Genomic DNA, 16,530 nt, shown 5'->3' on the forward strand with positions numbered 1-16,530 from the left:
CGCTCCCACCCGGGGTCCTGACGCCATGTCTGGTGCTCCCCTGATAAGCAGCCATGCTGAGGGCTGAGGCTGGCACGTGCCCTGCAGTCACAGCCTTTGTTCAGGGGCCTCCCAAGATGGCACTCGCCACCCGAGGCACTGAACCCCTGGAATCAGCTCCCAGGTGCTGGCTCAGTGCAGGGCCCTTTGCCACCAGCAGGGCATGAGGCTGGGAGCGGGTCCAGGGCCCCTGTGCCGTTGTGTGGGTGGTGGGGTGTCAGGCCCAGCCCAGCCCTTGCTCCTGGCACTATTGGGGGGTGAGACCCAGGCCGTTCCCCCAGCCTGTGGGGGCCCAAGGGTTCCCCTGGTTCACGTTCGGATGCTGACTCAGCCAGGCGTTCACAAAGCCAAGGTCTCAGTGCCGTGCAGTATGTACCCCCCCCCCGCCCCCCATGCAGGGCAACCAATGTGCTTTAATGTTAGATCCACCCATTGACGGTGGCCGCCGTGGCCTCTGTCAGGACGTGCCCGGGGCGTTGACCTCCGGCCAGGGCTCCCGCGGCGTTCACCGTCCTGCCTCTCCCTCCCAGGGGCCACGTGTGAGGTGGTGCTGGCCCCGTGTGCCCCCGGGCCCTGCAGAAACGGCGGCGAGTGTCGGGAGTCAGAGGATTACGAGAGCTTCTCCTGTGCCTGCCCCGCAGGCTGGCAGGGTGAGTCCAGGGGGCAGGAGGACGGGGGTGGGGGTAGGCTCGGAGAGGCTCGGGGGCCACGGGCTGGCAGGGTGAGTCCAGGGGGCAGGGGCATGGGGGCGGGGGGAGGCTTGGAGAGGCTCGGGGGCCACGGGCTGGCAGGGTGAGCCCAGGGGTGGGGGGACATGGGGAGGCTCGGAGAGGCTCGGGGGCCACGGGCTGGCAGGGTGAACCCAGGGGGTGGGGGGACATGGGGAGGCTCGGAGAGGCTTGGGGGCCACGGGCTGGCAGGGTGACTCCAGGGGGTGGGGGACGGGGGGGGAGGCTTGGGGACTTCAGGCATCTCTTGCTAGTGAGGCCTCGTCTTTGGGGGATGAGCCAGTGGGCTGCAAGGCCCTCCCAGGCTTGAAGGTCTGTCTCCCGCTTGGCCCCAAGGTCGGGGGGGGCAGCCCTTTGGAGAGCCCCTTCTTCCCCGGACGCCCCCAGAGGGTCATCCTGTGGTGGCGGAGGGCCTGCTCTGGGGGGGCGGGCAGGAGGGGCCCCGTGGGCACTGGCTAAGCCAGCGGCTCCCCCCTCCCCGCCACCAGGGCAGACCTGTGAGATTGACATCAACGAGTGCGTGAAGAGCCCGTGCCGCGCGGGCGCCTCCTGCCAGAACACCAACGGCGGCTACCGCTGCCACTGCCAGGCGGGCTACACGGGGCGCAACTGCGAGACAGACATCGACGACTGCCGGCCCAGTGAGTGGCTGGCCGGCCCTGCCCGCCTCTGAGACGTCCAGACCCGTGTCCCCAGGCGGGCGCGGGGCAGGCAGCGTGCCAGGGTCACGTGGGAGGGTGGGCAGGGCAGTACCTGGGTGCAGGCTTGGCGCTGGCAGCCCTCTCGATCCAGCTGGACCTTTCAGAAGGGCACCTGGTTGGGGGCTGGAGGAAGTGCTGGAGCGGGGCTGGGTGGCTGTTGTCAACCAGCAAGGTGGTCGCAGGCGGTTCCAGGGCCTCTGGTGCCAGGCTGATGGGCCCCCAACTCGTCCATCCTAGCATCTCCCAGCCAGACTCCCGGGCTTCGCTCCCTGGGGCCGCAGCTGCCCCGTCCAGCGTAGCTCTTAACCTAGTTCTTGTCCTGACCCCTGAGGAATGGAGCTCACACAGCCTGGGGTCCAAGAGAGGCCGAGCACCCCATCTGGCATTGCCAGCAGGCAGGGAAGGCTGTGGCCACAGCCCGTGCGGGTCTCACTGTTAAGCCTGCCCGCGCTTATGGCCTGGGGACCGGGAGCTCGTGGGGCACTGTAGACCCCAAGCTCCTGATGCGGCCTGCTGGATTGGGGGCTCCCTGCGGAACACCCCGGGGGCAGTGCCAGGAGCCCCCAGCTGTGGTCGCCCTGGCAGAGGGGTGGTGCCCAGCTCTCAGGCCTGCCCTCCGGTCCCCTTGCAGACCCGTGCCACAACGGGGGCTCCTGCACAGACGGCATCAACACGGCCTTCTGCGACTGCCTGCCCGGCTTCCAGGGCGCCTTCTGCGAGGAGGACATCAACGAGTGTGCCAGCAACCCCTGCCGCAACGGCGCCAACTGCACCGACTGCGTGGACAGCTACACCTGCACCTGCCCCACGGGCTTCAGCGGCATCCACTGCGAGAACAACACGCCCGACTGCACGGAGAGGTGCGAGGGGGCCGCCAGTGCGGGGCGGCAGGCCAGCTCCAGGGCCACACATGGCGCCAGCAGACCTGTGTCCCCGGCAGGGGTCCACCTGGGGTGGGCACTCGAGGCCAGTGTGAGACACCGTTCCTCCTGAAAGGGCCGTTGTCCGTCCACCCTCATGGCTTAGAAGCAGGAACCCTGTGGTTTATCCTGAGGAACTGCTGTTCCTCCTTCTATCAGCCGGGGACCTCGTCACTGGCTTGTGTCTTTATTTGCCATGGCTGCCAGGAAGCTCAGCATGGAATGTCACACTTGTCCCTGGTTTCTAGCACGTATCTCCCATGCGGTCTGGTTTCTGCTCATTTTTGTCTGGATCGCGACAGACCTGTGTGCGATATGAAACCCCTCTCAGCACGAGTTCTAAAGAAGGCAGAGGAAGGAGTGTGGTGTGGTGTGAGGGTCTGGGGTCCCCTGGGACTCCTACTGGCCTCCCCAAGGTCAGCCAGGCAGTTGCCGGCCCATCCTGGTGCCCAGACCCCTGTGGCCACCCTGATTGGCAGTGAGGGTGCCGGCGTGGACGTACCTGCTTGGGCAGGGTCCTGCCCCCAACTCACCACCCCCTTGCTGCCTGCCCACCTCCAGCTCCTGCTTCAACGGCGGTACCTGCGTGGACGGCATCAACGCCTTCACCTGCCTGTGTCCACCCGGCTTCACGGGCAGCTACTGCCAGCACGACGTCAACGAGTGTGACTCTCGGCCCTGTCTGCACGGCGGCACCTGCCACGACGGCTACGGCACCTACAAGTGCACCTGCCCGCAGGGCTACACGGGCCTCAGCTGCCAGGTGAGGGCGGGCCCTCGCCTGGGCGCCTGCTGGCTCTGCCACCCTGGGGAGCCCAGGAGGGGGCGGCGAAGCAGGCAGGGGCGGTGAGCAGGGCCGTTTCCAGCTCAGGCAGCAGAGGCTTACGGGGCGGGAAGAAGGACCAGCTGATGCAGGGGAAGGCGGCTGAACGCCAATGTTTTCATGAAGCATATGTCAAAGTATCAAAAGGTTTATCTTCTTTAAAGATGTTCACACACAAAACACCAGTTAGAACAGAGCTGTTTCCTTCTTAAGGAAAATCTTCCTTCAAGGAAAGGCAGCCTGTTGTCTGGATTCACCACCAGGGGCCCAGAGCAAGAGAGGGGCCCCCACAGCTCCCGGTTGCTCCCGAGCAGGGGGCGCCCCATGGGCCTCGGTGTCCGTTTCTGTGGATTGGGAGGGTGGGGGTCACGGGCCACCTTGGACATGAGGGTCTCTGGCGCCCGTGTGTGTCCCCCGCCGGGTGGGCTGGGCCCGTGGGAGCCGGCGGGCGGGGCGTGAGCAAGGCCGCCCCTCGTCCCCAGACCCTCGTGCGCTGGTGCGACTCCTCCCCCTGCAAGAACGACGGCCGGTGCTGGCAGACCAACGCGATGTACCGCTGCGAGTGCCACAGCGGCTGGACTGGCCTCTACTGCGACGTGCCCAGCGTCTCCTGTGAGGTGGCCGCGCGGCAGCAAGGTAACTGCCCAGGCTTCTCTGTGCCCACCGGGTGTCCGACCTCGGAGGTCAGGGGGTGTGCTGCCCGAGGCAGCCCCTGGGGAAGGGAGACGGGGCCTCACGCTCCGCCCACCGCGTGCCCCGCAGGCATCAACGTGACCCACTTGTGCCGGAACGGGGGCCTCTGCATGAACGCGGGCAACACACACCACTGCCACTGCCAGGCTGGCTACACGGGCAGCTACTGCGAGGAGCAGGTGGACGAGTGCTCGCCCAGCCCCTGCCAGAACGGGGCCACCTGCACTGACTACCCCGGCGGCTACTCCTGCGAGGTGGGCGCCCGTCCCTGGGGCGGCGGGGTGTGTGTCTGGCCTGAGTGCCACCGAGGGCCAGGCCCTGGGCTGGGAGAAGACTAGACCCATAGACACACGATGCGTTCAGTCCCATCAGGGGAGGGCTGGGTAATCAGGAAAGACTGCCTGGAGGAGCTGTCTTCTGGGGGCAGCTGGAAGAGGAAGACCCTGAGAAGTAGGGCAGGGTCTCCCCTCCCCCAGATTCACCCACCTCTACACCAACTCCCACCTTGGGCAGCGAACCGTAGCTTACCAGGGCCCTTATCAGGGTCTCCATCTGGGTCCTTCCGGTAGGAGGGCTTTGCGAGGCAAGAGGGCGGCTCACGGGGCCCTGTCGGCCCTCACGGGGTAGAGGGCCACACTCTGGCTGCCCGCTGAGCCTCGGCCCACACCTCGCTGTCCCCCTGCAGTGTGTGGCCGGCTACCATGGGGTGAACTGCTCCGAGGAGGTGAACGAGTGCTTGTCCCAGCCCTGCCGGAACGGTGGCACCTGCATCGACCTCACCAACACCTACAAGTGTTCGTGCCCCCGCGGCACGCAGGGTAGGCTCGGCCACACCTGGGGAGGGGGCCCGGCGGGGCTGGTCGCCAGCGTCCACCTCCTGGGCCTGGCCAGGGCGGGGGCGGGGCAAACCTGGGGAGGGGGCCCGGGGGTGCTGGTCACCAGCGTCCACCTCCTGGGTGTCTGACCCCCGGCTGGGGCGGGGGCGGGGCACACCTGCGGGAGGCGTGGGGCTCGAGAGCGGCCACGTGGGGTCTGATGGTGCCCGGCCTGCAGGCGTGCACTGCGAGATCAACGTGGACGACTGCAACCCCCCCATCGACCCCGTGTCCCGGGGTCCCAAGTGCTTTAACAACGGCACCTGCGTGGACCAGGTGGGCGGCTACAGCTGCACCTGCCCGCCCGGCTTCGTGGGTGAGCGCTGCGAGGGCGACGTCAACGAGTGCCTGTCCAACCCCTGCGACGCCCGCGGCACCCAGAACTGCGTGCAGCGCGTCAATGCCTTCCACTGCGAGTGCCGCGCCGGCCACACCGGTGGGTGCCGCCCTGGTGGGGGGTGGGCGGTGCGGGGGCGGAGGGTCAGCGCCTCACGCCACTCTCGTCCCCAGGACGCCGCTGCGAGTCGGTCATCAACGGCTGCAAGGACAGGCCCTGCAAGAACGGGGGCAGCTGTGCGGTGGCCTCCAACACGGCCCGCGGGTTCATCTGCAAATGCCCAGCGGTAGGTGCCATGGGCAGCAGGTGGTGGTGGGGAGGGCTCCTGGTCTGAAGGGGGCAGGAGGACACCCCCGCTCAGCACGCCTAGTGCCCTGGGGTGGCCAGAACCCCCCCCCGTCTCGCCCCTCCACCCCCAGCCTGCGCGTGAGCTGGAGGGCACAAGGTGGCTTGCGTGTCTGGACCCCACCCTCCTCGTTTCCCTTGAGACAGTGTTTCTTGTGTCTTTCTGTTTAGAGCGGTTTAGTAGAGAATTAGTGCAGGAGGGTTCCTGCGTGCCCCCTCCCCCTGCACACCCAGTTTCCTGTATCAATATCTGGCTCACCTCTAGGCTTCCCTAGTGGCCAGACAGTAAAGAGTCTGCCTACGGTGCGCGAGACCAGGGTTCGGTCCCTGGGTCGGGAAGATCCCCTGGAGAAGGGAATGGCTACCCACTCCAGTACTCTTGCCTGGAAAATCCCATGGACAGGGGAGCCTGGTGGGCTACAGTCCATGGGGGTCGCAAAGAGTCAGACCTGACTGAGCGACTTCATTTTCACTTTCTTTTGCGTGTGGGGAACACTGTTACCATCAACGACCAACATTAGTGTGTTGCTACGTGATCTATACACTGACACGTTAAGTCCAGCCCACTCCATGTCGTGTGTTCCTCGGGTCTGACACACATGCATTGCCATGAGACCCCTGTTGCAGGATCCCAGGGATCGTCCGTTTGCCCTAAAAGTGCCCCAGGCTCCTGCTGCGCCCACCCCTCCCTCCTTCCCTCCCAACTCCTGGGAACCCCCCAACCCCCGAGCGTTTCGTGTTGACTTTGTTTAAAAGGAAAGGCTGCCAGCCCTTGTGGGTGGGTGGGTGGGGGGCGTGGGGGCGCGGCTGGGCGGGTCACCCCCCTCACGCCCGCGCGGCCCCTCCTGGCAGGGCTTCGAGGGCGCCACGTGTGAGAACGACGCCCGCAGCTGCGGGAGCCTGCGGTGCCTGAACGGCGGCACGTGCATCGCGGGCCCGCGCAGCCCCACCTGCCTGTGCCTGGGCCCCTTCACCGGCCCCGAGTGCCAGTTTCCGGCCAGCAGCCCCTGCGTGGGCGGCAACCCCTGCTACAACCAGGGTGTCTGCGAGCCCACCGCCGAGAGCCCCTTCTACCGCTGCCGCTGCCCCGCCAAGTTCAACGGGCTCCTGTGCCACATCCTGGACTACAGCTTCGGGGGCGGCGTGGGCCTCGACATCCCCCCGCCGCAGATCGAGGAGACGTGCGAGCTCCCCGGCTGCCGCGAGGAGGCCGGCAACAAGGTCTGCAGCCTGCAGTGCAACAACCACGCGTGCGGCTGGGACGGCGGCGACTGCTCCCTCAACTTTGACGACCCCTGGCAGAACTGCACGCAGTCCCTGCAGTGCTGGAAGTACTTCAGCAACGGCCGCTGCGACAGCCAGTGCAACTCGGCCGGCTGCCTCTTCGACGGCTTCGACTGCCAGCGCGCGGAAGGCCAGTGCAAGTAAGGCCTTCGGGGACGCCGCTCGGCGTCCGTGACGTCCCGCGGGGCTGGTGGGGGGCGGGCGAGGGGGGCCGTCCGCTCACCAGCAGGAGCGGAGCAGGTGGGAGAAGGACCCCGGGCTTCGCAGGCAGGACAGCACACAGCCGGGTGCTGGGCGGGCGTGGCCCCAGGGGACCCGGGCACGGAGGGAGCCCCGAGCTGGTGCCGTGTGCCCGCAGCCCCCTGTACGACCAGTACTGCAAGGACCACTTCAGGGACGGGCACTGTGACCAGGGCTGCAACAGCGCGGAGTGCGAGTGGGACGGGCTGGACTGCGCGGAGCACGTGCCCGAGCGGCTGGCGGCCGGCACGCTGGTGCTGGTGGTGCTCATGCCGCCCGAGCAGCTGCGCAACCGCTCCCTGCACTTCCTGCGGGAGCTCAGCCGCCTGCTGCACACCAACGTGGTCTTCAAGCGCGACGCCAGCGGCCAGCAGATGATCTTCCCCTACTACGGCCGCGAGGAGGAGCTGCACAAGCACCCCATCAGGCGCTCCGTGGACGGCGGGGCCCCGCTGCTCCCGGGCGGCGGCGGCGGACGCCGGCGCAGGGAGCTGGACCCCATGGACATCCGCGGGTGAGCGAGCCTCTGCCGGCGGCCTCCACGCCCTGACCCTCAGGTTTGCGCCTCCCAGAGAGGGCAGTGCTGTCCTCCCGAGATGGGGAAAGAGACCTGTGATTTCAGCTCCCGTGACGGGCGAGCGGCAGAGACAGCATTCCTGCTCGGGCTCAGCTCTCAGGGAGGGGAGGGACTGGGCTCTGGACACCTCCGTCCTCCCGAGATGGGGACCAAGGCTACCCGTGGCTCTGCAGGAGCCCCACGGCCTGCGGGGGAGCACTCTGAGGAGTGTCCGTGTGAGCACCACACGTGCCCTGCTGGTGCTGGACATGGCAGGCCCTCAGGGCCACTGTGCACCTCCAGGCTTGTTCCTGTCCGGACCCAGCTCTCTGCCTCCCCAGGCTGGCCTCGGGGTTCTGGGAGCACCCTCTCTCCCCGCCCATCCATCAGGGTGACACCATAGGAGCCAGAGCCGGTCCCTGGGGGCGGGCTGGCCGGGTGGGCGCTGGGAGGGGCTGGGGCCCAAGCCCCCTGACCTAGGCTCGCCCCCACCCCAGGTCCATCGTCTACCTGGAGATTGACAACCGGCAGTGCGTCCAGTCATCATCCCAGTGCTTCCAGAGCGCCACGGACGTGGCCGCCTTCCTGGGTGCGCTGGCCTCGCTGGGCAGCCTCAACATCCCCTACAAGATCGAGGCCGTGCAGAGTGAGTGGCTGGCCCTGCTCCCCAAGCTGCGGCCAAGCTGCGCTCCTGCCAGAGCTCTGGATTGTCCTGGGAGGGGGTGTGCGTGGGAGGCGGTCTACCAGCTCCCGGCCCCCACCCCGGGGATGCTCTTGTTCTTCAAGCCAGCTGCCACCCACGGGGGCGTGTGTCACGCCATCCAGAGTTTGGGGAGCGCTTTTCTGGGGTTTCCCACCGGGCATGCTCTCCCTCCGGAAGCAACAGCTGTCAGCGACGCTGACCCAGGGGAGTCCGCACATCCGCCAGCAAGGTGGGGGGGGACTTTTCTCGCCCCACCCATTCCTCCCGATTTTTCTTTGTTGGGTATTATTTCAAAATCATTACGGCTTTTTTTTTTTTTTTAGAAAAAAAAAAGAGAGAAAGCAAAGAATTGATCGATGTCATGTGAAGTGTTGAAGTTTGTATCTGGAAAATCCCCCTAAATCCTTTGTCTTAACAGCTCGATGCGAGTGCAGCGATTTGAAGTTGCCTAATCCTTCTCCCTTAAAGGAGAAAAAAGTGAAAGCTGTCTCCAGATAGCCGGCTGGTGCAGGAGAGAATTTAGCGATAGTTTGCAATTCTGATTAATCGCGTAGAAAATGACCTTATTTTGGGGGGTGGGATGGAGGCGAGCGGGCGAGGAGGCGCCGGGCCGCGGAGCCAGCACGCTGCCCCCGGCCGCCGGCCTGCCTGGCTGCGCGGCCTGATGTCCGGGCGCCCGCCCGCGGCCGCTGTGCCCGCAGGTGAGACGGTGGAGCCGCCCCCGCCCCCGCCGCTGCACTTCATGTACGTGGCCGTGGTGGCCTTCGTGCTGCTGTTCTTCGTGGGCTGCGGGGTGCTGCTATCGCGGAAGCGCCGGCGGCAGCATGGCCAGCTCTGGTTCCCCGAGGGCTTCAAGGTGTCGGAGGCCAGCAAGAAGAAGCGGCGCGAGCCCCTCGGCGAGGACTCCGTGGGCCTCAAGTCAGTGGACGCGGCTGGCCGTCTGGGTGGGGGTGGCGGGCTTGCGGGAGGCGGGGCTGCCCCCTCCCCTCCTCCGCGGTCCCCGCCCTGGGCCCTGGGCATGCGCGGGACCTGGAAGGGGCGGGGAATCTCCCTGGACCCCCCCCACGCCCCGCTTAGTCCCACCTACCCCCACCTCCGTCACCCCCAGGCCCCTGAAGAACTCCTCGGACGGCGCCCTCATGGACGACAACCAGAACGAGTGGGGCGACGAGGGCCTGGAGGCCAAGAAGTTCCGGGTGAGTCGGGGCTCCAGGCCCCCGCCCCGCCACGCCCCGCCCCGCAGGGTGTGACCCTCTGCTCCACCCTCTTTCGTAGTTCGAGGAGCCCGTGGTCCTCCCTGACCTGGACGACCAGACAGACCACAGACAGTGGACTCAGCAGCATCTGGATGCCGCCGACCTGCGCGTGTCTGCCATGGCCCCCACGCCTCCCCAGGGCGAGGCCGATGCTGACTGCCTGGACGTGAACGTCCGCGGGCCGGGTAGGTGCGCCTGGCCAGACGCGGCTGCCCCCCACCCGGGGCTCCACCCCCAGGCAGCTGGTGGTGCAGGGCAGCCTCCCTGACCTCGTGATCCGCCCGCCTCCTTGTCCCAAGCCTCAGGGATGGTACCTGAAAACGCCCGGGCCTCAGAGGGGGTGAGGACCCCCAGGAGTTGCTCGGCCTCCTGGCTGCCTCCCCTCACGGAGAGCCAGCCTCAAAGCGCCCTCTGCCCTCAGAGTTGACTTCTTTCAAAATGCATCTTTTGAGACACCCAGAGTGCCTGTTAGTTTACCTCCTCTGTCTCCTCGATGGGACCATGGGTGAAGGTCTCGGGCAGGTCAGGAAGCGGAGCCCACCTGCTACCTGGCAGCTGGACTTGGTTCTACCCTCAGGGAGCTTGGACAGATTGCGTTGGCGCTGGGCAGTGTGGCCGTGTGCACTGGGCCTCCGTGGGCCGCGTGTCCACAGGGTCGCGCCCCCGCTGAGGCCTGTTATCCCCCGGAGCAGCTGCCAGGGGCCAGCCTTCCTGACCTGGCCCCATCCCTGTCCTGCCCCCGCCTGCAGACGGCTTCACGCCCCTCATGATCGCCTCCTGCAGCGGAGGGGGCCTAGAGACAGGCAACAGCGAGGAGGAGGAGGATGCGCCTGCGGTCATCTCGGACTTCATCTACCAGGGCGCCAGCCTGCACAACCAGACGGACCGCACCGGCGAGACTGCCCTGCACCTGGCTGCCCGCTACTCGCGCTCCGACGCGGCCAAGCGCCTGCTGGAGGCCAGTGCGGACGCCAACATACAGGACAACATGGGCCGCACCCCGCTGCACGCGGCCGTGTCTGCCGACGCGCAGGGCGTCTTCCAGGTGGGCAGCCACTCATGTGCCCTTCTGCGCACCCTCGCCTGCCTTCCCTCCTTCCTGGTCTGGCCCCAGAGCCCTGATTCCAAGCCTGGCCAGAGCAGGGGCAGTTGGGATTCCCCCTCCACCCCGAACCTTTGCACCTGGAGGGGGCGTGAGGCCAGGGAAGGTGCCAAATCCCCTGTGTCGTCCCCTCGGGGCAGCCAGGCTGGTGACCATAGCAGGAGAGGCCTGCAGGGGCCGGGCCTCCTCACCCTCACCCAAGACAGGCCCCTCCCCTGCGCCTGCCCCTCCTGGCCCCCACGCCCTCCCCGCTTTGGCTGGAGGCATCGATTGCCTCTGGCGGTGGGGAGAAGGGCTGGAGGCTGCTGCCTGCTGCCTGCAAGCGGCAGTGGAGGGGAGGGGGCCTCTGGCCTTGCTGGGCTTCCAGGATGAGGATGGATTAGGGATGTGGGTGCCTGGGTCTCTGGGGAGCATCCCTGGCAGAAGCAGCTTTTGAAAGCTGCCAGCCCGTCCGCCGGCCACAAACCCCAGGGCCCCAGGCCATGCTGCTCTGCACAGGCAGGCAGGTAAATGGGGCACAGATGTGGGGTGTCACAAAAGTCTAATGATTTCCGACATGTTGTCTTTCATGGAAATGAGAGATTGGGGACAATTTTAAACAAGGCCCTGGAGGCAGGCCCTGGCCGCGTTTGCCCGGGCGGTCTCTGTGGCACGTAGAGACATTCCCTTGGGCGCTTCTCGGGGTGAGGCCGGTCCGCACACGGCTCTTCCCCAGCTCCTTTCGTCCCCCCTCCCGCCCCCGAAACAGTGACCGTCCTTTTCTCTCATGCTCTGGCCCCACCGCTCCAGCAGCGCCTGGTGGAGTTCTGCCCACTCCCCGGGCTCCCACGCCACGTGTGTCCGGGCTCCCTGGGGCCGTCTGACCCCAGAAGGGCTGCATCCGCGTCAGGGTTTGGGTCCCAAGCACGCGTCCCAGAGCGGGCAGGGGCCTCGCGCTCACACTCGCTGAGCCCGAGACCTTCCCTGTGTTCCAGATCCTGATCCGGAACCGAGCCACTGACCTGGACGCCCGCATGCACGACGGCACGACCCCGCTAATCCTGGCTGCCCGCCTGGCTGTGGAGGGCATGCTGGAGGACCTCATCAACTCCCATGCCGACGTCAATGCTGTGGACGACCTGGGTGAGCCCGGCTGGGCCGGTCCGAGGGAGGGGGCACGCCACGGCTGCCTGCCGACCCCTGACCTGCCTGCCGACCTCTGACCTGCCTGCCAACCCCTGACCCTCCCTCTGCTCCCCTCACAGGCAAGTCTGCCCTGCACTGGGCGGCCGCGGTGAACAACGTGGAGGCCGCTGTCGTGCTGCTGAAGAACGGGGCCAACAAGGACATGCAGAACAACAAGGTGGGCTGGCTGGCGAGACACTTCCCTTCTCCCGCTCCTTTCCGACTGGGGGACCCCCGAGCCATGACTTCAGCTTCTGGGCCTTGGCTCCCTAACCCGTAAAGTCCCAGGAGAAGCCCTGGGGAAACAGAGACGTGGACCCCGTAGTGGGTGCCTGTGTGGTCAGTGCTCCCTACCTCCCTCCGGCCACATTACCAGTCCCCTCCCGGGCCCAGGGCACGGGCAGCTGCAGCTGTCCCCCCCATGTCACTGTGATCTGCGACGTCACCTCTGTTCTTGGCTGTCACTGGCCAGGGCAGGTTGACCCAGATGGTGCACGCTGGGCCAAGAGGCTGGTGGGCGGGGTGGGGGGTTCTGCATTACAAGGCCCCCAGATGGAACAGTGAGTGGCCACCTTCCACATGTGGGCTGCCTCTGGTCTCTCTCAGCCTCACCACGGTCTGTTCCTGCAGTCTAAGTATGCTCATTCCTTCCTGCCCAACCCCAGCCTGGTCCTGCATCTCTTGAGCTTGTCTTTGGGCTCCTGTGTCCCCGGACCTGCCCCTTCCTTCACTGACCCCTGAAGGGATCTCCTGTCCTGGGGGAGGGGTATGGGGGGTGCTGTTGGGCCTGGTCACTCCTGAGGCTGCCATGGGGCAGAGGCATCATCCTGCTGGGGAGACAGGCGGCAGGGACCGCCGTGGCGGGGCGGCAGCTGCGGCCAAGGCCATATGTGTGCCAGGCAGACACCGTCTGGCCTCACCCCACACAGCAGCCTCAGGGGGCATACACTGCATGTCCACTGTACTGATAAGAAAACCACGCCCTGGGGACAGAGCTAAGATGTCAGGGTTTCTTGGGGACCAACTGGTGCCCACAGACACACTTTAGTGACCCTGAAACCCCTGAAATCGCGGCAGGGTCTCCATCTGTGTGGTTTTGAAGGAGGGAGGCACAGTCTGTTAGATATCCTGTGGGGTCTCTGACCCCTTGAAGGTGGAGCCCCGCTGGTTTAGAATATAGAACCCCACAGGTCTTCCGGGTGGGTCTTAGAAGATGCATTTAAGGCATATTTGTCTGTAAGACGTCATAGTGATGGTAGGACCCTAGGGGGAGGGTTGAGATGAGTGGGGCAGAGGCGGGGCTGACCGCTGGTCCCTCTGATGACCGGTGACCCCTGCACCTGCCCCCATCTGCTCCCCCAGGAGGAGACGCCCCTGTTCCTGGCCGCCCGGGAGGGCAGCTACGAGACGGCCAAGGTGCTGCTGGACCATTTTGCCAACCGGGACATCACGGACCACATGGACCGCCTGCCTCGCGACATCGCGCAGGAGCGCATGCACCACGACATCGTGCGGCTGCTGGACGAATACAGCCTGGTGCGCAGCCCCCCGCTGCACGGCGCCCCCCTGGGCGGCGCGCCCACCCTGTCGCCCCCGCTCTGCTCGCCCAACGGCTACCTGGGCAACCTCAAGCCCCCCATGCAGGGCAAGAAGGCCCGCAAGCCCAGCACCAAGGGCCTGGCCTGCGGCGGCAAGGAGCCCAAGGACCTCAAGGCTCGGAGGAAGAAGTCCCAAGACGGCAAGGGCTGCCTGCTGGACAGCGGGAGCGTGCTCTCGCCCGTGGACTCCCTCGAGTCCCCCCGCGGCTACCTGTCAGACGTGGCCTCCCCGCCCCTCCTGCCCTCCCCTTTCCAGCCGTCTCCCTCTGTGCCCCTCAACCACCTGCCCGGGATGCCCGAGGCCCACCTGGGCGTCAGCCACCTGAGCGTGGCAGCCAAGCCCGAGATGGCGGCGCTCAGTGGGGGCGGCCGGCTGGCCTTCGAGGCAGGGCCACCACGCCTCTCCCACCTGCCCGTGGCCTCCAGCACCAGCACCATCCTGGGTGCCGGCGGCAGTGGGGGCGGTGGGGCTGTGAATTTCACCGTGGGTGGAGCCGCGGGCTTGAATGGCCAGTGCGAGTGGCTGTCCCGGCTGCAGAACGGCCTAGTGCCCAACCAGTACAACCCGCTGCGAGGGGGCGTGACGCCGGGCACCCTGAGCACGCAGGCTGCCGGCCTGCAGCATGGCACGGTGGGCCCGCTGCACGCCCCCGCCCTGTCCCAGGTGATGAGCTACCAGGCCCTGCCCAGCACGCGGCTGGCCTCCCAGCCTCACCTGGTGCCGACGCAGCAGCTGCAGCCGCAGCAGAACTTACAGATGCAGCCGCCGAGCATGCCACCGCAGCCAAACCTGCAGCCGCCGCCGCCGCAGCCACACCTCGGCGTGGGCTCAGCCGCCAGCGGCCACCTGGGCCGGAGCTTCCTGGGAGGGGAGCTGAGCCAGGCGGACGTGCAGCCGCTGGGGCCCGGCAACCTGGCCGCGCACACCGTCCTGCCGCAGGAAGGCCAGGCCCTGCCCACGTCGCTGCCGTCCACGCTGGCCCCGCCCATGACCACCGCCCAGTTCCTGACGCCCCCCTCCCAGCACAGCTACTCCTCCTCCCCTGTGGACAACACCCCCAGCCACCAGCTGCAGGTGCCCGAGCACCCCTTCCTCACCCCGTCCCCCGAGTCCCCCGACCAGTGGTCCAGCTCCTCGCCACATTCCAACATCTCCGATTGGTCCGAGGGCATCTCCAGCCCGCCCACCAGCGTGCCGTCCCAAATCGCCCACGTCCCAGAGGCGTTCAAGTAAACAGCCGGCTGCCCCCAGGACCCTGTGCTTCCTTTCCCAAGCCCTGCTGGGGCGTGTGCGTGCGCTCCATGGATGCTGGGGCTGACCAAAGGAGCTTTTTTTCAACAAATGTGTTTTTATACAAAATAAGAGGACAAGGATTTTTAATTTTTTTTCTAGTATTTATTTATGTACTTTTATTTTACATGGAAACACTGCCTTTTTATTTATATGTACTGTTTTGTATGGCATCAGGTAGAAACTTTTATCTGCTCCAAGAAAATAAACTAGTTCTCAGTCATGATTTTCCTACTTAGGATAAAGACTCCTAGGTATTTGTAAAATATAAACAAAGATTCATGATGTGCAAATGCCATTTATTTATTGATTTCCTCCTTTTTGAATCCTGAAAGAAATGATGTCAGACAAGGGCGGTTTGAGCCAGCATTGTTTAGAAAGCTCCAGGGGTGCCCGGGGGCCTGCTTTGATTTCCCCAGACATCCCCTCACCCCCACCTCCAAACCTGGACCTCCCTCCTCCCAGGACCGCCTGCATCTTAGGAAAAGATGCGTCTAGAGAAAGAAAAGCAAGCCCTTTACTCCTTTGGCACATGGGTTACTTTGTACCTTAAGTAGGAAAGTAAAGTGTAAAATGATGTGGTTCGTGCATTTCGGTGTACTTTTAAACTTTTTAAAGATATGTCTCTCAAAACGTGTTCTTGGGGTATGCCAAGGGTACATTTCATGGTACCAGTCATGAATCTTTGTTGCAGGTTCAGTATTACGTAGTTGTTCTTTGGTATTGTGAGTTCTTGTTCTTTCTGGAGGCTCCCCTGCCCCTCGCCCCCGCTGATGTTTAAGCATCATGTAAGAAGTTGGAGGTGTGGCCATGTGGTACCCACCTTGGACCCCACGTTGGGGAGGCCTCCCCCTTCCTGGGGAAAGACACTGCTGGGCTGCCCTGTTGGAGGCATCTCAACTTGAACTGCATCTCCCAGGTTCAGCGGAAGATGAACTGGCGCCCCTGGGGCCCAGTGCTGACGGGCCCTGTTTTTATAGGAGACTTGGAAAAACGTGGGTGCGTCCAGCCTCAGTGCTCAGAGACCCTGGTTCCAGGGCCTGGCGCACCCTAGGGTGCTTGGGTCACCAGGAGCCTGCTCGTGGGCCACCCCTTCCAGTTCAGGGGGTGGGTGTGTGCCCCGGGATAGAGCAGATTTTTACATTATCAAGTATAAGCCTGTGGCAGATACATATCTGTAAATACATTTTTAAAGGGTGATTTTGTTTAAGAAATCTGATTGAACAAATCTGTCAGGGTCGTGCTGATAAGGGATGTCAGAACCCAGGCCCCACGACCTGCAGCTGCTGAACAGTAGCTCCTGAGAGCAAAGCCGGGGGGTCCCGCCGCCCACCGCACTGAGTCTGCTGCCCCGGCCTCGCCGGGCGTGCTGTGGGGCCACCCCTAGTGGGCACGATCAGACTCTTCCTAAGACGTGGCTTTTTGTGTTTTATGAGATAGAGTGTAGTTTACATAAAAAGAAAACTTTTTTAAAAAGTTATCTACCTACAAAACTGTAGGTGATGAAAATGATGTATTTTTTTTCATCTTTTTTGTTAACAGATTTGCAATAAAAATGATTCCGATGGTCGTCCAGATTTTGCTAAACTCGACTGTGGTCCTGGCTTGCTTTCTGAGAGGGAGGGAGAGCAATAGAGAGAGAACGCCAGCCCTAACCCTGGGTGCCAGGGTCACTTTGTCGGGTCAGGTATCCAGTGTCCCATCTACCCTGCCAGGCCCTATGAAGCAGGGCAGAGACCCCATAGGGAGCAGGGCACACACAACCCCAAAACCAGGCTCTGGGCTGTCTCTCGACTGTCTGGGTCATGGAGAGCGAGGCCCCACTTACTAGCCTGGGGACCACCACTGCAGGCAGGAGGGGCACAGGGAGGAGTC

The 16,530-nt window shown here is 64.8% G+C and overlaps 1 protein-coding gene across 1 annotated transcript in view; it reads left to right on the top strand.

The window, feature by feature from the left end:
* The window catches only part of NOTCH1 (notch receptor 1), a 45,317-nt gene extending 29,075 nt beyond the window's left edge, over nt 1–16,242 (top strand). The window contains exons 16-34 of the mRNA XM_043916357.1: nt 570–689; nt 1,256–1,408; nt 2,100–2,328; nt 2,950–3,151; nt 3,694–3,847; nt 3,974–4,158; nt 4,590–4,722; nt 4,958–5,215; nt 5,290–5,402; nt 6,314–6,885; nt 7,104–7,499; nt 8,039–8,187; nt 8,946–9,162; nt 9,353–9,440; nt 9,520–9,685; nt 10,250–10,545; nt 11,577–11,724; nt 11,847–11,944; nt 13,129–16,242. Coding sequence (XP_043772292.1) covers nt 570–689; nt 1,256–1,408; nt 2,100–2,328; nt 2,950–3,151; nt 3,694–3,847; nt 3,974–4,158; nt 4,590–4,722; nt 4,958–5,215; nt 5,290–5,402; nt 6,314–6,885; nt 7,104–7,499; nt 8,039–8,187; nt 8,946–9,162; nt 9,353–9,440; nt 9,520–9,685; nt 10,250–10,545; nt 11,577–11,724; nt 11,847–11,944; nt 13,129–14,598 — 5,147 coding nt within the window. The 3' untranslated portion in view covers nt 14,599–16,242. The remainder of the gene's footprint in view (nt 1–569; nt 690–1,255; nt 1,409–2,099; nt 2,329–2,949; nt 3,152–3,693; nt 3,848–3,973; nt 4,159–4,589; nt 4,723–4,957; nt 5,216–5,289; nt 5,403–6,313; nt 6,886–7,103; nt 7,500–8,038; nt 8,188–8,945; nt 9,163–9,352; nt 9,441–9,519; nt 9,686–10,249; nt 10,546–11,576; nt 11,725–11,846; nt 11,945–13,128) is intronic.
* Nucleotides 16,243–16,530: the final 288 nt, after the last annotated feature.

The sequence above is a fragment of the Cervus elaphus genome, chromosome 11 (assembly GCF_910594005.1).
Source record: "Cervus elaphus chromosome 11, mCerEla1.1, whole genome shotgun sequence".
NCBI classification, from domain to species: Eukaryota; Metazoa; Chordata; class Mammalia; order Artiodactyla; family Cervidae; genus Cervus; species Cervus elaphus.